Raw genomic sequence first — 24,799 nt, forward strand, 5'->3', positions numbered from 1 at the left:
GTGTTTATTTGTTTATTGCTGCAATTGGATCTTGGGATGAGAAAAGTAAGAGATGTTATAAGTTCCTTATTTTCAAAAGAGTCCTTTAAAGACATTTGAATGAGCTGAGGAATCTCATTGTGTATCTATTCTACTACACTCTTAGAAATAAGGGTTCCAAAAGGGTCCTTCTACAAGGGCTGTGGTTCTACCTGGAACCATTTGCTTCTGAAAAACCCTTTCCTGTTAAATTATATAATAAAGGGTTTTAAAAGGGTTCCAGGTAGAACCTTTATAAAAAGGTGTCAAGGTTCATGATAAATGTTCAAATATACATCCTAAGTATACATATATGGAGTGTTATTATTGTTTGACCTGAAACTGCAGTACATCGTACACTCTTGGAAATAAACGTGCTAAATAGAACCATATAATGTTCTTCAGCTTGTCCTCAAAGGAGAACCCTTTTTGGCTCCAGGTAGAACCTTTTTATAAAGGTTCCACTTGGAACCCTTTTGGAGGGTTCCACCAAGAACCCCTTTTAAAACCCTTTATTCCGGAAAGGGGTTTTAATGGGTTTTCTAGATCAAAATGGTTCTTACTGGAACCATTAGTGTTACCAAGAACCCTTGAAAAACAGAATGTTTTTCACAAGAAAATGGTTCCAGGTAGAACCTCAGCCCTTGTAGAAGGACCCTTTTGGAACCCTTATTTCTAAGAATGTGGATAACTTGTAAAAAAAAAAGGTGCTTAGTGAAAGCAGTGGAAGTGAAGTAGTGAGGTAGTCGGTGTGTGTGTTTTAAAGCTAATGTCGACGTCTTTGTGTTAATTGAAGGTCTTTGCTGATGCATTAATGCACACAGACAAACCCAAACATCGTTCAGCTGCTGCTGCTGGTGCCACACTGTGTGGACTGTTCATGTGGACGATCCTGAACCAACGTCTCCACTCGTTCAGCTCTGGCACAGTTATAGAGGGGAAAAATGTGTCCTTCAGAGTCCGTCAGAAGTTTAAAAAAAAAAAAAAACTAATTGTAAGCTCTGATCTCTCCTTGGATCTTTTTGACAATCTCTGACAGGTCCAAACTCTCTGTGAGCATCTTCAGGAGCATGTCGTCCTTCTGGATCCCCTCCATGAACTCTTCATACGACAGTTCACCTGCAACAACAACAACAACAACAACACACTGAGCTGTGGTCCTAAGATTCAGTCACATGATCATGGTAAACTACCATTTAAAAGTTTGGGCTCACTTAGAAATGTCCTTATTTTTGAAGGAAAAGCACTTTTTTCCAATGAATCTAACATTAAATGAATCATAAATACACTCTATACATTGTTAATGTGGTAAACGACCATTCTAGCTGAAAGTTGGTCTGTTTTTTAATGGAATATGTACATAGGTGTATAGAGGCCCATTTCCAGTGTTCTGTTTGCTAATGACGTTAGAAGGCTATTGGATGATTAGAAAACCCTTGTGCAATGATGTTAGCACAGCTGAAAACAGTTTTGCTGGTTCTTTGACGAAAGGGCAAAATTATTATTTTGAATAAAAATCATTATTTCTAATCTTGTCAATGTCTTGACTATATTTTCTATTAATTTTGCAACTCTTTTGATGAATAAAAGTGTGACATTTTTAATGGAAAACACAAAAATATTGTATCGGTGACCCCAAACCTTTGAACGGTAGGGTATATAGGTATAATTTTGAACCCTCTGGGAGGATCAAGATCCTTTGTAGAGCACTGACTACACAGCTGAAAACAGTTTTGCTGGTTTCTTTGATGAAAGAAAAGTTTGAAATTTTAACTTTTTTGTAACTCTTTTGATGAATAAAAGTGTGACTTTTAAAGGCGCCATATGTAAGAATGTGGCCAAAAACTACATTCAAATTCAAGGTCTTTTATGTTTCATTTTCTAATGTAACTGGCAACCCGTGGTTGCTCAGCAGCTAAGACTCTACTGACTGCAATGATTGGTAGACCACGGTAGGTGGCGCCACATACCAAAACATGATTTCCAAACATAAACATGATTTGCAGTCTGCAAAATATATTTTTGAATGCAAATATTTTGTCTGTACTGTTGTTGTTGGTGAGTTCAGTTTGTTATATGAACATTATTCCTGAGTCTCTGTGACATATTAGGAGGATTTTATGGCCAGTTGCTTTAGATTTATTACATAATGCACCTTTAATTTTGAAACTCTTTTGATGAATAAAAGTCTGACTTTGAATGGAAAACACAAAAATATTGTATCTGTGACCCCAAACCTTTGAACGGTAGGGTATATAGGTATCATTTTGAACCCTCAGGGAGTATCCAGATCACTGACTACACAGCTGAAAACAGTTTGAAATTAGAACTTTTTTGCAACTCTTTTGATGAATAAAAGTGTGACTTTTAAAGGAAAACACAACAAAAATTGTGTAGGTGAGCCCAAACTTTTGAACGGTCGTGTAATATTGAGAGTTTCCGGGTCGTACCATCTCCGTTGATGTCAATCTTGTCGAACATCATGTTGGTGAAGTCCTCTGCGGACATATCTTGAGAGATTCCATTGATGGCGTGAATGGACTACAAACACAGGAGACAAAACGAGAGTTAGCAGTTGCTCTTACACTTTTCAGCCAGTAGAGGTCAGCAAAATGTCACCTTTTAACCCTGCATGTGTGTCAGTCTCATTTCTGGGCCTTGTGTCTCATAAGTGGTCCTAAGTGGAGGACTTTCCAGGACAGTGCACCCCCCCCCCTTGAGGGATTTACCCCCAGGGTCTGTCCCTATAAGCCCTTCAGTTAAGCTGAAACGTGACACGTACGTTCTTACACGTACCTTTACTATCAGAAGCAGCTCGTCGCGGTCGATGCAGCCGCTTCCGTCGATGTCGTAGAGTTTGAAATACCAGCGGAGCTTCTGCTTCACTTCCCCCTTCAGCACCAGACTCAGAGCGGCCACGTACTCCATGAAATCGATGAAACCGTCCTATACGGAAGGGAAAAAGGGACTCAGTGAACACAGATACAGTTACAGCTGACACCATGTAATGTTTCCCTGTAACTGTTAAAAAAGTAGAAATCACTGCTACAGAATTATAACAGAGTAACTGAGCATGAAGAGGTAACACTTGATTTTGTTTATAATTGTAGGTCAGGTCAGTTAGGTGAATATATATACAGAGGCGATTCTAGAGTCTGTAGGGGCCCTAAGCAAAAATTCTCAGGGGGCCCTTTTTTTTCCCCAAAATGAATGAAATAACATGGAAAAACCTTGTCATTAAAAAGTATGTGAAAATATAAACGTGAGGAACAATAAAATACTGTAAATAGCTTTTTAAAAAAAATATATAAACTTAGTAAAAAAAATACATTACACTGTTAAGAACCCACATTATAAAACAATATAAATATATAGAACAATAAAATACTGTAAATAACTGAAAAAAAAAACATATATAAACTGAGTAAAAAAGATATGCATTACACTGTAAATAATCCTCTTAATTTTCCAACTTGCAGAACGATAACTTCACACAGGTTAAAGTGAGGTGGGGCCCCTTTAGGGAGGTTTCCTACTGAGATGTCATTGCAAATCGCCCATTGTTGTTTAAGGGGCATGGGGAGGCGGCTGGTCACTGCACATTTCAGTAAAAACAGCCCTCAGGCTCCGAGTGTCGGGGGGCCCCTATCAGCTCGGGGCCCCAAGCAGTTGCCTGTTCACAAGCTGCACCTCTGTATATATATATATAGTGTTAGTGGGATTAGCCCTCTCTCTCTTAATAGTTCCACTCAAACAGAAATAGCACAAGCTATTTTAGTCGAGCTACATTTAAACACTGAGCTGAAAGTGAGGCAGATTATCCTCCGCTCTGTTTATAAAATATGCCTTTTCTTATTAAAAAAGAGCATTTTGGCTGCTTTTTTCCCCCCATTTCTATGTTTAAACGTACAGTATGTACAGAGGGTATTAGAATGTGCAATAATTAAAAAAAGACTTTTGAACAATTATCGCTACTTTATATCACGGCTAAAGATGTGATATGATAAAATGAATCAACAACACATAAGAAGACGGAAAGAAAAAACACCCTGCACTTTTTAAACCCTGAATATGCGACCTATAAACACACACCCCACAGGATGTCCATATAAGGTGTTGTGTATTATCGGCAAATTACCACTGGTTCTTTACATATACACAAAATAGCCTGTAATAGAGATAAACGCTCAAGCACATACAAACAAAACCTCTTTTTGAACCCTTAATTACACATTTATTTTAGCATTAGCATAGCACATAGCAAACGTATGGTGACCATGATTATAAAACGCGATACGTTTCTCCTGAGATAATGAAAGTTTTCCCATTAAAGCATCTGTACGAACAGTGAAACGAGACTGAAAAACACATCGATGACACAGACTTGAGAGCATTCCTTACGTCGTTCATGTCAAACGTTTGAAACATAGTCCGGACGTAGGCGTCCGACGACTCGGACAGATTCTTGAGGCCAAAGAACTTCTTGAACTCGTAGAAGGTGAGGAGTCCCGACGGACACTCGGTCATGAACTTCCTGTACCACTGGTGACTCTCGCAGGCTTGGAGCTCCTGCACCGTGGAGTCGTTGCAGTTTCCCATGTCTGTGTTTTCACAATAAGAATGTCAAAAAATCCCATAGACACCATAGTCAGTGTAAGCTGCGTCCATGCATGGCAGACCAGGTTTCTGCATATTATGTGTATGTGTGTGTGTGTGTTTGTCAGCCAATGGGCTCTCTCTGTGTGCACCCCAGTATAAAGCTTAGGAGTTATAATCCACTTTGGTTGCCAGCAAATACTAATTAAAGAGACCTAAGGCCAGAAAAAAAGCACATAATCCCTGTGTGCCAGATGACACTGTGACCACCCAGTCATATTTGACTTTCATAATTCATATATGAATAATAATTATTCCTAATTTATCATACGTAGGCATATGTAGAAGGTCTTCAATGGCTCTCTGTCGGTGTACGTGATCTCTCAGCTTAACGTAAGGTATGGTCGTCACTGGGTTAGAGCGTCTTAAAGCTCCTCCATCTGCTGTCACACTCCCCCGCAGGACTGGAGCAGGACAGCAACAACACTCTGACTGTGTCATTCAATAAAAACATGTTTATTTCCCTTATATAAAACATATGTAACTCTATTTATTTATTTATTTATTGGTTAACTATCACACATACAATGCACAGTTTTTTTTTTTCTGTTGTCCCATGACAGATGTATGGAAGAGTATTATTTAAAAAAGAATGTAAAAATTAAAATAAAGTTTAAAAAAAGAAAGAAGAAAAAATAAAACAGCATAATTCCAAGAGTAAAGTCATAATTCTGAGGGAAAAAAAGTCATAATTCTGTTTTATTTCAGGCCACAAAAAATAGAAAGAAAGAATAGAAAGAAAGAAAGAAAGAAAGAAAGAAAGAAAGAAAGAAAGAAAGAAAGAAAGAAAGAAAGAAAGAAAGAAAGAAAGAAAGAAAGAAAGAAAGAAAGAAAGAAAGAAAGAAAGAAAGAAAGAAAGACAAAGAGTTTAAATTCTGAGATTAAAGTCAGAATTCAGAGGAAAAAGTAATAATTCTGAGAAAAAAGCAATAATTCTGAGAAAAAAGCAATAATTCTGAGATTAAAGTCAGAATTCTGAGAAAAAAAGTAATCATTCTGAGATTTAAGTAAGAGAAAAGTAATAATTCTGAGATTAAAGTCAGAATTCAGAGAAAAAAGTCAGAATTAAGAGAAAAATCAGAATTCAGAGAAAAAAGTCATAATTATGAGGAAAAAAAGTCATAATTCTGTTTTTTTCGGGCCACAACGGAAAGAAAGACAGAAAGTTTAAATTCTGAGATTAAAGTCAGAATTCAGAGAAAAAAGTAATAATTCTGAGAAAAAAGCAATAATTCCGAGAAAAAAAGTCGGAATTCTGAGATTTAAGTAAGAATAAAGGAATAATTCTGAGATCAAAGACAGAATTCTGAGATTAAATTCTGTTTTTTTTTTCGGGCCACAAAAGAAATAAATACATATAGAAAGAAAGAGCATTAAAGTCAATTCATGCTGATTTATTAATACACCCTAAGACTCTTCCGTAGATGTTACATAGTTAACTATAAAAATACAAAATATATACACACATTTGAATGCACTAAATGGATGCATATACTGTGTCAGCAACATACAGTATATCTCTCTGGAATAATGAAAGTACATCGTGCCAAATGACACGTCTTTCTCCTGACAGAAGTGGAATCCTCCTCGTGATGCAGGTGCACAATCCTGAAATACAATGTAACCGTTTGCTGTCGTAACAACACGCTCTTCTGTATCATTAACGTTATGCTTCTACGTAACTCATAGATTATGTAACAGGGTGTTTTACAGTCCTCGGGCTTTCATTTCCTTTAACTTCACATGCCGGTTTTACATTATTAACACATGTGACAGGGTCTGTATGACTTGTATTTTAAATTAATCCGATAATATCAGATAAAATCTACTGTATTTCTTCTACAAGGACATTTTCATGCACATATCACCTGTGCAAAGTGGTTTCTTTTCCACGTGATATCAGACAAACCTTTTCGTCACCAATAAACACATCGGTCAGTGCACTTTTCCTGAATAATACCTATACTAATGAATGACCTCCCTTTACTAGAATTGAGCTGCGTGTTCAGCATTGTGAGACACTTACAGTACTGAAAGCTCTGCCGAGCACATTCTTCACATTTCATGGCGGCATCGGTGACGATGATGAGTTCCCACCAAGGACAGAAGAACTGGATGGACCAGTCTGGTTTATGTCCAGGACAACAGAGGTTTAGGTACAACAGACATACTTGGCAGAAAAGTGACTATGTCTGAGAGGACACAGACAAAACCAGATCTACTTCTGTGTAAAAAAAAAAGTTAAAGTACAAACCAGTTGTGGTAGATCACAGATACAGTAAAACACTTAAGGTACGAGCAACAGAACCTGTCATTCCTCTGAAAGTAAGGACTGACTTTATAGCTATGAAAATAGACACATTAATAAATGGATGGATGGATAAAAACACAAAAAGATAAATAAATATTGAATTATAATACACTGTTGTCTATATATCTATATATCTATATATATCTATCAGCTAAAAGTTAGCTTAAAGTTAGCTAAAACAATTGTTGTCTATTGGTCTGTCAGCTAAAAGTTAGCTAAAACAATTGCTATCTATCTATCTATCTATCTATCTATCTATCTATCTATCTATCTATCTATCTATCTATCTATCTATCTATCTATCTATCTATCTATCTATCTATCTATCTATCTTTCTATCTATCTATCTATCTATCTATCTATCTATCAGCTACAAGTTAGCTTAACGTTAGCTTAACGTTAGCTAAAACAGTTGCTATCTATCTATCTATCTATCTATCTATCTATCTATCTATCTATCTATCTATCTATCTATCTATCTATCTATCTATCTATCTATCTATCTATCTATCTATCTATCTATCTATCTATCTATCTATCAGCTAAAAGTTAGCTTAGTTAGCTAAAACAATCTAATATAATATCTCTCTAAAATACCACAATATGGAAAGTAAAAGTATCAGAGCAGCAGAATTCACTTCTAAAACCCTTTTTTTTGGTCTTGACATAAACCAAATCACAATGTTGTGAAATGGAAACACTGAGAAACAAAGAGTGAACAACTGAGAGTAAACAACCACAACCACACAGTGAACTGAACTCCCACAGATCAGCTGTACGATGAGTGTTGGTGAAGGGTCACAGTCCGGGGTCGGCTCACCCTCTGTCTTAGAGGAATCCTGATCCTCTTTAGCCAGGGCTATTCCACATCATCTTTACACTTAACCTGCTCACACAGGTCACGTACGTCACCAAGCTTATGTCAAAAAAAAAAATTGTACAATACAATATATTCCAATTAATGTGGTCAGATTTAAAGGTGCATTATGTAATAAATCTAAAGCAACTGGCCATAAAATCCTCCTAATATGTGTCAGAGACTCAGGAATAATGTTCATATAACAAACTGAACTCACCAACAACAACAGTACAGACAAAATATTTGCATTAAAAAATATATTTTGCAGACTGCAAATCCTGTTTATGTTTTGAAATCATGTTTTGGCATGTGGCGCCACCTACCGCCGTCTACCAATCATTGCAGTCAGTAGAGTCTCAGCTGCCGAGCAACCACGGGTTGCCAGTTACGTCAGAAAACGAAACCTAAAAGACCTCGGTATTTTGAATTTGAATGTAGTAACCGTTTTTGGCCACATTCTTACATATGGCGCCTTTAAAATTGTAATTAAATAAATCAACAGTCTTTGACTCATCCTTGTCTTTCTTCAGAATCGATGGAACTAAAGAATAAAACAAGAAAGTTAATAAATAAAAATAAAAGTGCCAGATTCACAGGCTTAAAATGGAGAGAGTTAAAGTCCACCATGTAATGTTGTGGAGGTTTTATTGGCATAAATTAAATAAATTACCCACAATAAGTATGTTTGATAAGTTTAAGTGATAGAATATAGACAGAATGTAATACTATTATATATATTTTATAATAGGACATACAGTTGTAATTGTACAAAATTGTCATTTTGCATCATAAAAACTATACGTAATACTTTTACTTTGAAATTCTGTGAAATACCATGATGAATATATTTATTGCGATACCATGAAGAAATATCGTGTTATAATTTTAAGGTCACATTGGCCCCCCTGATACTGAACAGTTGGTTCCCCCCACACTTTTTTTTCTTCTATGGACCGCCCCCCCCCCATCTTGACCAGACGGGCCCCCAGGAGTTTGATACCCCTGCCTTTAGACCAATGAGTGTCTAGCCTGGTCAAAAGGGGGCGATGTCGAGAAAAAAACAAAACTGTTCAGTAGTTACGCAATAGATATTCAGAATGATATTTCACAAAATTTCAAAGTAAAAGTGTTTGTTTTGATACGAAATGATGTCCTTCACAATAAAGGACGCATAATAAAAAAAATTATATCAAAAATAATCAAAAATAATATTGACAACTGTAATTAAAACATCAAACATTCTTATATATATAAGAATGTTTAATAAATGTAAATGACATATATATATATATATATATGTCATTTACATTTATTAATTCTATAATTATAAACAAATGTCTTATTGTTTCAATTAAAAATATTTTTAGTAAATATATTTATTTATGAACAATATTCTGTAGTTATTCTATCACCTTCAAACCCTATGTTTAAAGAGCTGTGAGGATATTATAAGCGGTGGGCGGCATTTAATCCATTAGCGGGCCACATGTGGCCCACGAGCCGCCAGTTTGACACCCCTGCCTTTTCTATGTACTTTAGACAAGGGCCTTGCTTTACTGAGGGGCCCACAGATTATAACACACTGGGTATTTATTTAAAAATTAATACATTTTAAATATTTATTTGTTGTTGTTTAAAAAAAAAAAAAAAAAAATTCAGCATGTGAAACTGTTTTGCTAACAATTAAAAAAAAAAGTTTAAAAAAAAAGTAAGAATTCTGAGAGAGAAAAAAGAATTCTAATCTGGAATCTGATATTAAAATCAGAATTCTGAGATTAAAGATTAAAGAATTCTGAGGAAAAGATCAGAATTTGAGATTAGAATTCGGTGGGGGGGGGGGGGGGTTCCCTCAGAATTCTGGCTTTCCCATTATTTTCACATTTTTTTTCAAAAAAAAAGTTTGAATTTAATCTTCAGATATTATATAATCCTGAATCCTGAGATTAGTCAGAATTCTGAGCGGGGGCGGAAAAAGATCATCGAATCTGAGCAGAAAGATCGAGTGACTGAATCAATGAGAGGCTTGAGCGGCGCGTCACGCACACGTACACACACACACACACACACACACACACACACACACACACACACACACACACACAGGTGAGCTCCGTGCTGGAATGTGAGGCCTCACCTGTTTGTTGGGAGTTGCTCAGAAGAAAAGCAGGGAGGAGGCCTCACACAGTGAAAGGACAGGAGGCGGAGTCATAGTCATAGCTCCATTCTTTTTTCTCTCTCTCTTTCTATGTGTGTGTGTGTGTGTGTGTCCTGCAGACCAGATTGCACCAAATCAGTAGAGGAGTCAGGTTCACTGTCTGTACCTGGAGCTCCGGCACTGCTGCTGCTGCTGCTGCTGCTGCTGCTGCACCTGTCGACAAAGAACGTTTGGATTTACCTGCCGACCAAAAATGCCTCAGTAGAAGGCTCCACACAGTCTTCTCCTCACTCACTCACTCACAGAAGAAAGAAAGACAAACACTCAGCCGACACCATGAAGAGAGGAGCTCTGCACTTTCTGGGTCGGAAGAACCAGTCTCTGTTCGACACCAACATCAGAATCAAGGACATGGGTGAGTTCACCGGCCTCCTTTAGATGTGTTGACACAAACGTTTACCTGCAGACTAACATTGACCTTTGGACCTGGACGTGTTGGCGTGATTACTTAAAAGTTGTGTTTAAAGGCGCCTCACAACACAGTGAACACGTTTATATAACTGTTTTTTGAGCTTATATTTTGTAGCCAGGACATAGATTTTACCACTGTAGTGACCGTACAACGACATGTTCTATTCAAGAGCCTTTATTTTGATATTTGTCACATGGTATTTGTAAAAAAAATACTCTGTGTTTCTACTGTTTCTCACCACACTCTTAGAAATAAAAGTGCTAAGTAGAACCATATAAGGTTCTTCGGCTTGTCCTCATAGGAGAACCCTTTTTGGCTCCAGGTAGAACCTTTTTATAAAGGTTCCACCTGGAACCCTTTTGGAGGGTTCCACCAAGAACCCTTTTAAAACCCTTTATTCAGGAAAGGGTTTTTTAAAGGGTTCTCTGGATCAAAATGGTTTTTACTGGAAACATTAGTGTTACCAAGAACCCTTGAAAAACCCTTTCTTCAGGGAAGGGGTTTTTCAGAAGCAAAAGTTTCCAGGTAGAACCTCAGCCCTTGTAGAAGAACCCTTTTGGAACCCTTATTTCTAAGAGTGCAGCTATTGAAAACACTGTATAGTCATACATAAGAATAAAAAGAAAGAAAGCCATAAATACCTCCTCAAAAACATAAAAACTATACATCTCATATGTCACATAGAGCTGAAACAGTCGCTTACTAAAGCTTTTTTCATGATTAAAACAAGATTTCTGATCCTTTCAGCTTCTTAAATGTGAATATTTTCTGGTTTCTTTTCTGCAGAAAACAAAGAAATCATTAAAAACTGAATCATTTTTGGACATTTGAGACATTCGAGAACATCATGATCGTTTTATGGATCAAACGCTTACTCGATTAATGGATAATTAATTACTTATGAAAAATAATCATTAGTCGCGTCTCTGCGGTTCCTTTCTCGGACTGCGTTCCACATGCGTGACATAAACTTGACTCTGACTCCGGAGAGCGTTCACGTCAAATTCTGACACCACCGCGTGGACTTGGTGTGATTGATGGCTTTAATGGTCCCACAATGCAAATCTCAGCAAATGACATGTGCTGGAGCGTGGAACAATAGTCTCCACGAGGGAATGTGATTCATGCATGAAAAACCTGTTTTTAATGGTAATGCTGTGCCTGAATCACGGTGGACGCTACGTAACGCCCTCGACGTGACTCTGCCTTAAAATGTGATCATTTTAAAACATTTAAAACAATATGATAAACTGAAAAACTGATGCTTTTGCTTCTTTAGATGTTGGATTCAAGTTGTTTACAGAGAGTTATGTTAATATAAACACATAGAAATAAAAGTGCGAAGTAGAACCATATAAGGTTCTTCGGCTTGTCCTCATAGGAGAACCCTTTTTGGCTCCAGGTAGAACCCTTTTGGAGGGTTCCACCAAGAACCCTTTTAAACCCTTTATTCAGGAAAGGGGTTTTAAATGGTTCTCTGGATCAAAATGGTTCTTACTGGAACCATTAGTGTTACCAAGAACCCTTGAAAAACCTTTTCAGAAGCAAAAATGGTTCCAGTACCATTTTTGGTACAGTAGAACCTCAGCCCTTGTAGAAGAACCCTTTTGGAACCCTTGTTGTATATAATAGACGTCATAAATTCTCAACGAGCACAAACGCCCATAATCCAAAAACTTAATCCTAATTCTCCAATTACTCAAAAACAAAGAATGCTCTTACCCTTCAAAATAAAAGCCCCCCTCTATCTTACTCAGCAGTGAGTCTTTCTCATTTTTAGTTTTTTTTTTTTTTTTTTTTAGGCAGGAAAAAAAAAAAGTTTTGTCAATGAAAATGTGTCATATGTGAAAATATGCAGTAGATATATAACACACCTGCACACACACACACACCCTGTATCCACTGTGACAACTGTTGGAGCGTTGTAATCAGTTTTTAAAGATCAGCGAATGAAAACTCTGGTTTCTTTGCTCCGTGTAGCAAAGAAATCATTCAAATGGAATCACTTTGATTTGTGGACATAAACTTTTTTAGTTTTTCTGCCATTTTCTGGATCTTAAAATATGAAAATAATCGTTAACTGCAGCCCTATAGTTCCCCCACTCTCGAGACGATTTTCCATCTCTGTGGTGATTTATCAGGAAATGAAAGCAAGAGATTATGCAAATCTGCAGCTCGTATGGCAGAGATCATTTGTCTATTTAAATCAGACAAGTGTGCAGCACAGGACCATGTTATCTTCAGTTTGGTATATTCCAAACATCAAAGGTACTAAGCTAATTGTTACTTTGTGCAGGTAAAACACTTTGCTGTACATTGTTTCCTGGTTTACTATATTACTCTCTCGTGCCATCTGGTTGCTCCGTCTTGGGCCTCAGTGAAAAGTACGATCTGACAGGACGTGCAGGCTAAGTGACTCTCACTGACAAAAAGTCTTTCATCAGTCATTTATTTGACAAACGACATGATTGACAGTGGAATGGACGGCGAAAAAAGGAATGAGAGACTCCTGAATTTCTGCTCTCTGGCCCCGAACCAAGTCAACCTCTGATTGTATCAGTGACAGCGCTGTTCATCTTCATTTACATGGTAATTAAGTTAGACACTGAATGCACGTGCTGTGTCTGCGTGATTTTAAATTGTACAAACAAAAAAGTTTCACCGTCATAACTGTTTAACTTTAACCCTTGGATGAGCCTTCAAAAAAGTAACATTAACACAACTTACACAACAAAACACAGTCAATTATTAATGTTCAATATACTCGCAGCCTGGTATGTAGCTTATATGTGATAGATTAGCAGAAACAAGCATTATTTATCATATTTCATAAAATACTCACGTTAACACCCCTGGAGCACAAAAATGTGTTCATAAAAAAAAAATGAAGCGATAAAAATTGTACAAATAATTATTGTCAGATATTATATATTATCAGTCCTCGTCATACATATCTAACATGAATGAATTTTGAAAGTTTTTGTCAAAATGAACCTTAATTTTATGGTAAAATAAATCCCAAAAACTTGCATATATATATGTGAAAGATTAGCAGAAACCTTTGTTTACAAGCATTATTTATCATATTTCATAAAATACTCACGTTATCACCCCTGGAGCACAAAAATGTGTTCATAAAAAAGAAAATATGAAGCGATAAAAATTGTATAAATAATTATTGTCAGATATTATATATTATCAGTCCTCGTCATACATATCAAACATGAATGAATTTTGAAAGTTTTTAACCGTTAATTTGACAAGTTTTTGTCAGAATGAACCTTCATTTTATGGTTAAAAAACCCCCCAAAAACTTGCATATAGATATGTGAAAGATTATCAGAAACATTTGTTTACATGCATTCTATATCATATGTCAGAAAATACTCACGTTATCACACCTGGAGCACAAAAATGTGTTCATAAAAAAAAAAAATGAAGCGATAAAAATTTTATAAATAATTATTGTCAGATATTATATATTATCAGTCCTCGTCATACATATCAAACATGAATGAATTTTGAAAGTTTTTAACCGTTTTTATCAGTCCTCGTTTTTGTCAAAAACAGCAGTTTGAATGGTTTTCAATGAGGACATTTTTGGGCGTAAGGTGTGTTAGTGTGAGTATTTTTAGTTAACGCTAGTTAACGCATGAAAATAGGATCCAATCGTGTATAAATTAAAAGCCAAATACAAAACACATATGTGTCTAGGTGTGTTTAGGGGTTAAGACAAATTTGTAACAAGCTGTTTATTTCTATTTGGATGTTTTTGTTTCTGTAATTAGGTGAATTTACATTGACTGCACTTCAGCTGCATGTATCTATACATGTATATATTATAGATTATTATATAATAGATATTGTATATCGATGTAACTGCAACAACAAAACTATGGGATATACTGGCGGGACAGCTTGACAGACGGGTACCCAAAGGTCACTATGGTGCGTTCAGTATCTCGTTACCTGCACAATGGCCAGAATGTGCTAATCCAAAAGGAAGAATTGACAGTTTTGGTCCCCAGCATTTTGTCCTTTCTCACCACATTATTCATGCAGCTCTGAAAGTGAATGTTGTAACTGAACAAAACCCTAAAAATAGGATAATAATAATAACGCTCTGCTTTTAATTTCCTCAGACAATGTGGAGTTGGTGTTGGATTCACCGACGATCCTCGAGTCGGGGACGGCCAGCGTGCGAGCGAGACCCACGGTCAAACACCACGCTGTGAGTATGAGAGTGAAGCAAACACGTATGCATGTGCTGTAAATATTCACGTTCATCACTTTTAGTCTTTTACGGCGAGGTAACATGAGACAAAAACATCCTCGGAACATTTGGCTACCGGCAGTGTCGTGGTTATTTATCTTTTATGAGGTTTTTATAGGCAGAAATCTAAGCATGTTTGTGATCTAAGTGTATAATAGCTTTAAAATAATAAAAAAAGGCTTTTATGGAAGCCGTCACCCTGTGCTTCCGTGATTCTAAAGCAGCCAAAAATGGACAAAGCAGCCAGAGTTTTTTTGCAAATGAAAAATGACACACTCTGGTTAGCTAACTAAGTTAGCTTAGTTAGCTAAAACAATTGCTATCTATCTATCAGATAAAAGTTAGCTAAAACAATTACTATCTATCTATCTATCTATCTATCTATCTATCTATCTATCTATCTATCTATCTATCTATCTATCTATCTATCTATCTATCTATCTATCAGCTAAAAGTTAGCTTAGTTAGCTTAAACAATTGCTATCTATCTATCAGCTAAAAGTTAGCTAAAACAATTGTTATCTATCTATCTATCTATCTGCTAAAAGTTAGCTAAAACAGTTACTATCTATCTATCTATCAGCTAAAAGTTAGCTTAGTTAGCTAAAACAATTGCTATCTATCTATCAGCTAAATGTTAGCTAAAACAATTGTTATCTATCTATCTATCTGGTAAAAGTTAGCTAAAACAATTGTTATCTATCTATCTGCTAAAAGTTAGCTAAAACAATTACTATCTATCTATCAGCTAAAAGTTAGCTTAGTTAGCTAAAACAATTGCTATCTATCTATCAGCTAAAAGTTAGCTAAAACAATTGTTATCTATCTATCTATCTATCTATCTATCTATCTATCTATCTATCTATCTATCTATCTATCTATCTATCTATCTATCTATCTATCTATCTATCTATCTGCTAAAAGTTAGCTAAAACAATTGTTATCTATCTATCAATCTTTCTCCTAAAAGTTAGCCAAATCAATTGCTATCTATCTATCTATAACATGGAAGTTTTTCTTTTCGAGTAGTTTGCAAAAGCTCTCCTTTGCTTTGGTTTCCACACCTTAGTGATGGGGAGTGTTCTGTGAGTGAGTGTGTGGCATGTTTTGGATGTGACACACCCAACACACACACACACACACGGGCAGGACGGCTCAGACTGCTGCGACAGATGAAAGTGAGTCATCATGATGATGATGATGATGGCGTATAGCAAACCTGGATGTACGCCATGTGTCGCGACACGCCCTCGGGGCCTGAAGAAGTTACAAAAGTGTCCTGTGATCATGAGCAAAGAGAGAGAGGTATCAGACGGACGACACCCAGCCTTACCTTTTGGGAAAAAAGTGACTTATTTGCGCATTTAAATTTGAGCAGAAGAACAATAGCCTCTGCATGTTTATTTGTTTATTGACTCTTCTGTAAGGCTGTAAACTGTTTTATTGTCCTGGCCACATGGACAGGGTTTTCACGGGGGGAAAGGATTCGATTTAGAGGAAAAAGGAAGTGTGTTATTGCATATTCAGTGCAATAAAGAGATTAGCATTCACCTAACTATGAGGAAAAGTGATTGGGGAAAAAATCTTGCTGCTATTGTGTCTTTAAAAAAACGATCAAACAGGAACACAACAAAAGATGTCTGTTGTTTCCGATCATCGTCAAAATCAATGGACCGTAAAAGTCCGATGCGATTCAAAAATGGCCGTAAAAATGTAAACAATCATCAGAAACAGCATTGTCGCTGATTCAGTTGTTGTGAAACACACACAAAAAAATAATTGCTATCTATCCATCTGCTAATGGTTAGCTAAAACAATTGCTATCTATCTATCTATCTATCTATCTATCTATCTATCTATCTATCTATCTATCTATCTATCTATCTATCTATCTATCTATCTATCTATCTATCTATCAGCTAAAAGTTAGCTTAAAGTTAGCTAAAAAATGTTATCTATCTATCAGCTAAAAGTTAGCTTACAGTTAGCTAAAACAATTCCTATCTATCTATCTATCTATCTATCTATCTATCTATCTATCTATCTATCTATCTATCTATCTATCTATCTATCTATCTATCTATCTATCAGCTAAAAGTTAACTAAAACAATTGCTATCTATCTATCTATTTGCTAAAAGTTAGCTAAAACAAATGCTATCTATCTATCTATCTATCTATCTATCTATCTATCTATCTATCAGCTAAAAGTTAGCTTAGTTGGCTAAAACAATTGCTATCTATCTATCTATCTATCTATCTATCTATCTATCTATCTATCTATCTATCTATCTATCTATCTATCTATCTATCTATCTATCAGCTAAAAGTTAGCTAAAACAAATGCTATCTATCTATCTATCTATCTATCTATCTATCTATCTATCTATCTATCTATCTATCTATCTATCTATCTATCTATCTATCTATCAGCTAAAAGTTAGCTTAGTTGGCTAAAACAATTGCTATCTATCTATCTATCTATCTATCTATCTATCTATCTATCTATCTATCTATCTATCTATCTATCTATCTATCTATCTATCTATCTATCTATCTATCTATCAGCTAAAAGTTAGCTAAAACAATTACTATCTATCTATCTGCTAAAAGTTAGCTAAAACAATTGCTTCCAAAAAGGTCAACCCCTGTACTACTATTTTGTGTTGCATGTACAGTAAACGGATACAAATGGATACAAAATTTTTCCAATTATTTAGCACGTATTTAATGAAATAGCTGCTAGTTTTGTGCTAGAAAGGTAAGTTACAAAACCACCAACAGTCAGGTACAATACAATTTGCGTATAGTGCAAAAAGGTTACAGTTACTGTGCCACCAACATTTGGGTATAACAGTCACAATTGGCTCTTCCAAAATTAGAGGTAACAATATGAACAACATTAAGGTGCAATGGCCACAAAAGGCTACAGTTGCCTCTTCCTGCAAAAAATAAAGGTTACAGTACCAACGAGAAACAGGTACCGCTACAGTTGGCTCATAGTGCAAAATATTCTGGTACATAAATAGGCCGCCTACAATTACAGCTGTACTAGTATTTGCCAAAAAGGGACGCAAAGTATCACAAAGTGTCGCGAAGTGTCGCAAAGTGCCAGAAATAGGCGAGGCTATGGTTTTATTGGCTTTTTCATAATACATTCATTATTTGTGGGTTAATGGGCCGCGGGCCGGTCCAAATTGCTTGAAGGGCCTGGTCTGGCCCACGGGCCTTAAGTTGAAGAGCCTTGGTCTAAAATGACCGTATCAGACTGATATCGGTAGATATTTTGAGTTTGTGACACAAAAAGTGGTATCGTCCCATCCGATTATTGACTTTTTTGGGGATGTCTTATGTCGACTGAGTTATCGATCCAGTATTTGAGTAGTTTATTTACATTAAATTTGAAAGGGTTGAAAAAAAAATGAACGACGATGTGCGGTCGAAGGGTTTGAAGGGCATTTGAAGGGCATCCAGCCACGTAACATCACACAGACGCTTTATAGTGTCAACACGGTCTGTGTTTATCTTGGATGTTTGACGGTGTTTCTTTGACTCACACACACATGCACTCAGACAATTATTTAAATGACTGCCAAGCCTTTTTTTTTTTTTTTAAATACCAGACCATGTCATGAATCAAAGGTGTATCCACTGATTCATCAAGTCTTCACCCGGCGTGAAGTCATGTGAAAGTTGTCCAAAAACTGTGATGTATCACGTCTTAAATATGTGAACCACTGAGATAAAAATGACTTTAAACTCTATAAAACACTGCAGAAGCAACGTTTGTTCCGTTGGTAATAATTACGTAACGCGTGTTACGTACACCGACGTTCTTAAGTTGGGCTTCTCCTTTTCAAGGAACATAGCTGAGAACTGGTTTGGTCACTGCAGGGGAGTGAATATCTGTCTTTCTAGAAAAGCAGTGCGTGTCTAATCGTCACTGTTCTTGAGCCATTCTTTGTTTCTTTAACATGTTTTTTTTCATTATTATTTTTTCCTCACAGTCACCTGACAATTTTCAAGCGTTTGCTGTCCCAACACCCAAAGTCCCTCTGCTTCCCCCCATCAGTGGACCAAAGGTCAACGGTTCAGGTAAACATCCGACTATGAGATACACACTGTACTTTTAAATATATGTCAAAACCTACACACCTGTTCAAAAGTTTGGGATCACTTAGAAACGTCCTTATTTTTGAAGATGAATTTGATTAATATAACATTAAATGAATCAGAAATACACTCTACACATTGTTAATGTGGTAAACGACTATTCTAGCTGCAGACGTCTGGTTTTTAATGGAATATGTACATAGGTGTATAGAGGCCCATTTGTACCAGTGTTCTAATGGTACATTGTGTTTGCTAATGGCGTTAGAAGGCTATTGGATGATTAGAAAACCCTTGAAAACCCTTGTGCAATGATGTTGGCACAGCTGAAAACAGGTTTACTGGTTCTTTGACCAAAGCAAAGTCATTATTTCTAATCTTGTCAATGTCTTGACTATATTTTCTAATCATTTTGCAACTCTTTTGATGAATAAAAGTGTGACTTTGAACGGAAAACACAAACATATTGTATAGGTGACCCCAAACTTTTGAACGGTAGGGCATATAGGTATAATTTTGAACCCTCTGGGAGGATCCAGATCCTTTGTAGAGCACTGACTTGGACACGGCCGATAGATCACAGCAATCACGGCTATAAAAATATATATATAAATAAAAGCTGTAATGTAGAGCTGGTAAATATTTGCCCTAGAACATTTCTCAATAACCCTCCAGGAATGATCCAAACAGCCAAACCAGCTGGCATATTTACAGTAGTGGGAGTGTTTGAGTTTCTGGGAAAAAGGTGGAAAAGCTTTGGTCTCTAATTATTGTTGTGAGAAATTCAAAATTTCAACCACTTACTTGATTATCATGTTTTAAACTTGTTTGATCATCTGATTTCACTACTCTTTATAATTCAAAAAGTTTGCGTGTACACTACCGTACACAATGTGGTCTATATGTTCAAAATTTGGGGTCACCTATACCATTTTTTGTGTTTTCCATTAAAAAGTCACACTTTTATTCACCAAAAGAGTTGCAAAATGAATAGAAAATACAGTCAAGACATTGACAAGATTAGAAATAATGATTTTTATTCAAAATAATTATGTTTTCAGCTGTGCTAACATCATTGTACAAGGGTTTTCAAGGGTTTTCTAATCATCCAATAGCCTTCTAACGCGATTAGCAAACACAATGTACCATTAGAACACTGGAAATGGGCCTCTATACATCTATGTACTCCATTAAAAACCAGACGTTTGCAGCTAGAATAGTCGTTTGCCAAATTAACAATGTATAGAGTGTATTTCTGATTCATTTCATGCTATATTCATTGGAAAAAAAGTGCCTTTCCTTCAAAAATAAGGACATTCCTAAATGACCCCAAACTTTTTAACGGTAGTGTATGTCTTTATTGACATACTAAATACTCAACTGTCTCTTCTTTCACAGTAGATGGAGATAACTTTTCCAACGGATCCGTTATATCTGTGCCTGATGACGTGGAAGGAGAGATATTTATCCCTCCTCCTCCCTCAATGGCAGCACCGCCACCACCTCCTCCGGGGACGTTCATCCTGCCTCCGCCGGACTTCATAGGTGACCTAAACAGTCCGGCTCTGGCGAGCCTTCAGCCTCGCGCTCCACATGTCTCCCCCCTGGCCCTGTCCATGGAAGAGGACGATCTCGCCTCCCTGAAACCGCCACCGATGGCGCCGCCGAAACCTCCGTCTACTTGCTCTACTGGCTCTGGATCGTCCATACCCATCGCAAGTTCCCCGCCAGCCAGTGTTCCCGCCCATCCAAGATTCTCCCCGCCACAACCGCCCGCCGAAAAGCAACAGAAAAACCTGAAGACGCCACCTCCGAAGCCTGTTAGGCTGTCCTCTATTTCCAACTTTGACTTGCCACCACAGACTCCGGCCCCACCGCCCCCCGCGCAGACGCCTACGCGCTCCACCTTCAACCCCCAGAACACGGCAAAGCTCTACAATACTCCCAAAATATCACTTCTCAGCAGGTATGAGAATCACGACACAAAACCCAAGCAGATGTTACTCCTGGAAGACTCAGGGTCCATTAACTCTGTCCCAGTGATCGTCACGGTAGACGGGAAAGCCTCTAATGTTGCTACGCCGCCTAAACCTGTTTCCAGAGACGCGCAGGAACTCAAGGAGAACTTACAAATAACCAAGCCCTCTCTACCCTCCCTACCTGAGCCTAACAAGGAGGCTAAAACAGGTACAGTTTCTGCACAGCAAGTAGTGACTAAACCACCGCAGACTCCACCTCAGACTCCACCTCAGAGGTCACCGCTCATCCAGAAATTAATTAGTCCTCGTGCAAATTCAGAACCCGACAAGGCTGAACTTGACAAACCTCCAAGTCAAAGTTGTAAATTTAGTCCACTGATTGATCGGAAACTGCGCAATCTGAAGAACAGTGAAGCCCCCGGAGCTCGAGAGGGGCCTGCTGCGTCTCCACTGGCTCTTTTAATGGCGGCGAAGGAGCGAGAGAAACACCGACCGACGCAGTCGCTGTCGCGGGGAAACAGCGGCAAGAGGGACGAGCAGCCGAGCGCGAGCATTTACGCGAGCGACTCGAGCCCCAATTCCTTTGTCGTTGTCCCGAGGTCGAGGTCAAGCTCGTCGTCTTCGCTCCTGTCTCAAGAAAGATTAGATCTCAATCTAAATTCGGAACATAGGCAAGTCATTCAGACTCCAGAGAAATCTACCAGCCACTCCCTGGTCAGCGATCGCATGAGGTCTACCAGTCCAGCTCACAGTGGGTTCTCAGCGGCTGCACCGGTAGCTGCCAAAGACCTGATCGGACAAAACCACAATGCAGAGCAAAGCCCCCCGAAATCTGCACAGCCCTGGTACAATAAAGAGGAGGTAAGTGCGCCGCTGCTTCCTCCTCCTCCAGAGTTTGACGATTTAGACGAGATCATGGATTCCCCTCCGTCAATCCGTCCGCCTGACCCTCCCGCGAAGAAGGCGCCAAAACCAGCCGTCAGCCTTCCACCTCCGGGACCGCCCCCACCCAAACATAAACCGCCAGCCGCTCCGCAACTCCCGCCTCCACTCATCATAGACACCAAACCAAAGCCCCAGAAGGTCCCAGCTCAACTGCCAACCCCTCTCTCCCCAAACCAGGCCACACTTCTGAGCATCTTACAGAAGAAGATGTTGGAAATGGACCACAAAATGGCCCCGGTAAAAGAGACAGAATCCCCTTCTGACGACTGGGGTAGCCCCCTGTCCGACGAGGACACCAAGATCCCCGTCTTTCCCAAAACCTCGTCGTCGCAGAGCAGGAATTACCCGGCGTTCAGCAAGACATCGCTGGACATGCGGGAACTGGAGGGCAAGATGGCCAAGAAGAACCAGGAGATCTCCTCACCTAAAGTCGCCACCAGGTAAGACGTCCACCGCTCACGAATCACGATGCAATTACGAACTCTGTGAGCCCTGTGTTTGGGGTGCAGTATCCTCCTAATCCTAATCCCAAATGCCTTCTACTTCTTCTTCTTCTTTCAGCAATGGACCGTCAAAGCATCAGTACGGTATGAGCTTCAAAATCCGGCCTGGAACCAAGCAGCCGATTACCCCGATTACTAGACTGGACTCTTAAAATGTGTGGATTTGGAGACGCGTACACGTGTGTGTGATTTAACATTAGAGGGAATTCGGACAACAGGAGGTGGGGGAGCACTTTGAACAAACGAGTTACATGGAATTGCGGTTGCCAAGTATGTCGAGAATGTCTCATCACGCGCGTCCAAATGCCTTGTGGGTAATATTCATAGCGTAAGGGAAAATCTATGAATGAAATGCTACTTCATGCTTCGGTTATTCGTCTGCTGCAGAGTGTAATCTCAACGCTGACGTAATGTGCATTAGAATCATCGCGACACGTGCTAGACTTACATCACTGCATTGTGTATATTAAGGTTCGCTGTTACATGTAAAATATGTACTGGGTCCAATGGAGCGGAGCCACACAGTTCCTTTTAGTCGAGTGTCAAAGACGGCTTCTCATTACATAAACACTTTTACATTGGTATGTGTCAGATTAATAAACCCCTTGTAGTTATAGATGTACATATGTTTGTATAAGATACTTATAAAAACTTAGATTTTGTAATGTTTTGAAACAATAAGGTCCAAAAGCTTTTAAACTTCATGGTAAAACATGGCAATAAAACTGTCGCAATATTTCTTTTTATTATTATTCTTATTTTAACAGCTATAACAGAGTTCAATATACAGTAAATTAATGTTTATAGAGTGTGATGACTCATGTCAGTGTTTGTTTTCTGCCCGTACAGATGTTTACGAATGCGATTAAGTGGTTTCTGGTCTTAAATTAGGACAATTGTCAACATCACCTCACCTTGTTATACAATTAAAATGAAGTAAGTTAGGATTTATTAAGGATATGTTTTCATAAATGTACTTGCATGTTTTGTGTAAAGGTTCAAATGTTTGTTTTCATATGAATATGCTTTAATCAGTAAAGTTTGTGTATGGTTTTGTTTTTGCAAATGCCTTAATGTACTACCCTGTATTACAAAGTAATAAAAGTAATACATATATACATATACATGTTTATATATGTATACACATATACATACACACACACGTATGCATATATATATATATATATATATATATATATATATATATATATACATACACACACGTATGCATATATATATATATATATATATATATATACATACACACACGTATGCATATATATACACATATATATACACATATATATACACATATATAAATATATATACACATATATATATATATACACATATATATATATATACACATATATATATAAATATATATACACATATATATATATATACACATATATATATAAATATATATACACATATATATATATATAAATATATATACACATATATATATATATAAATATATATACATATATGCACACATATAAATATATATATATATACACACATAAATATATATACACATATATACACACACATATAAATATATATATATATATATATACACATATATATATACACATATATATACATATGTATATATATATATATATACACACACACACGTATGCATATATATATATATATACACACACACACACACACGTATATATATATATATATACACACGTTTAGATGTATATATATATATAAATATACATGTATATACATATAAACATATACACATATATATACACATACATGCATGTAAAGATATATATATATAGACATATTCATATGTCTATATACATAATATATAGACATACATATGTATATGGACATTTACATATGTCCATATACATAGACAGACATTTACATATGTATATGGACATATACATATGTCTATATATACATATACATATACATATACATATATGTACGTAAATACACATACATATATGTATATGTACATGTATATATATATATACATATATGTACGTAAATACACATATACACCTTGTTAAACACGCAATCCATCATACAACGAAAATAATCCTATGATTGTAACATGAGTGAGCAACAATTTCTCCACACACGGAACTGACAAGACGTGAATGTTTTAATCTTCAGGTTGATCTTAAATTCTAATTCACAATTCCTAATAATGACATTACATTTTCATTTTTAAGAGTGAAAGGAAAAAAAAGAAGCTAGAATGGTGCAACAAAGTGAAATAATAACCGTCCTTAAAAAAAGCATCCATGTTCAAGATGAAAAGACAGAGCAGGAAAGAGCTATAGTGGACTGGGAGGGACATCCTGTGACCACTTCAAAATAAGAGTCATGGTTAGTTGTAATGTGCTTTTAATGGGACTAAAATTACAATTGCGATAATAAAATGTTGTGTTTTAGCAGCAAATTATGTCTGACCTTTTATTGAGTTTACGAGTCAATTCCTGTGAGGATTTTTGGTCAGAACTCATGTTTGACCGCATTTTCTT

The 24,799-nt window shown here is 37.0% G+C and overlaps 2 protein-coding genes across 2 annotated transcripts; one reads left to right on the forward strand and one right to left on the reverse strand.

Moving 5' to 3' along the window:
• Positions 1 to 1,006: 1,006 nt before the first annotated feature.
• On the reverse strand, positions 1,007 to 4,617 carry guca1ab.2 (guanylate cyclase activator 1Ab.2; the record flags this gene model as incomplete). Its single annotated transcript, XM_083892000.1, has 4 exons — positions 1,007 to 1,137; positions 2,469 to 2,559; positions 2,815 to 2,964; positions 4,420 to 4,617. The coding sequence occupies 4 exons, from the start codon at positions 4,615 to 4,617 to the stop codon at positions 1,007 to 1,009; spliced, it is 570 nt and encodes a 189-aa protein (XP_083748126.1).
• A 5,718-nt stretch (positions 4,618 to 10,335) lies between these two features.
• LOC310929278 (uncharacterized protein) lies at positions 10,336 to 22,432 on the forward strand (the record flags this gene model as incomplete). The annotated part of the gene is made up of 5 exons (XM_083892001.1): positions 10,336 to 10,414; positions 14,614 to 14,702; positions 18,751 to 18,838; positions 20,252 to 22,217; positions 22,339 to 22,432. The coding sequence occupies 5 exons, from the start codon at positions 10,336 to 10,338 to the stop codon at positions 22,430 to 22,432; spliced, it is 2,316 nt and encodes a 771-aa protein (XP_083748127.1).
• Between the last annotated feature and the right edge of the window lie 2,367 nt (positions 22,433 to 24,799).

Source organism: Microchirus variegatus, assembly GCF_963457635.1.
Source record: "Microchirus variegatus genome assembly, chromosome: 7".
NCBI lineage: Eukaryota > Metazoa > Chordata > Actinopteri > Pleuronectiformes > Soleidae > Microchirus > Microchirus variegatus.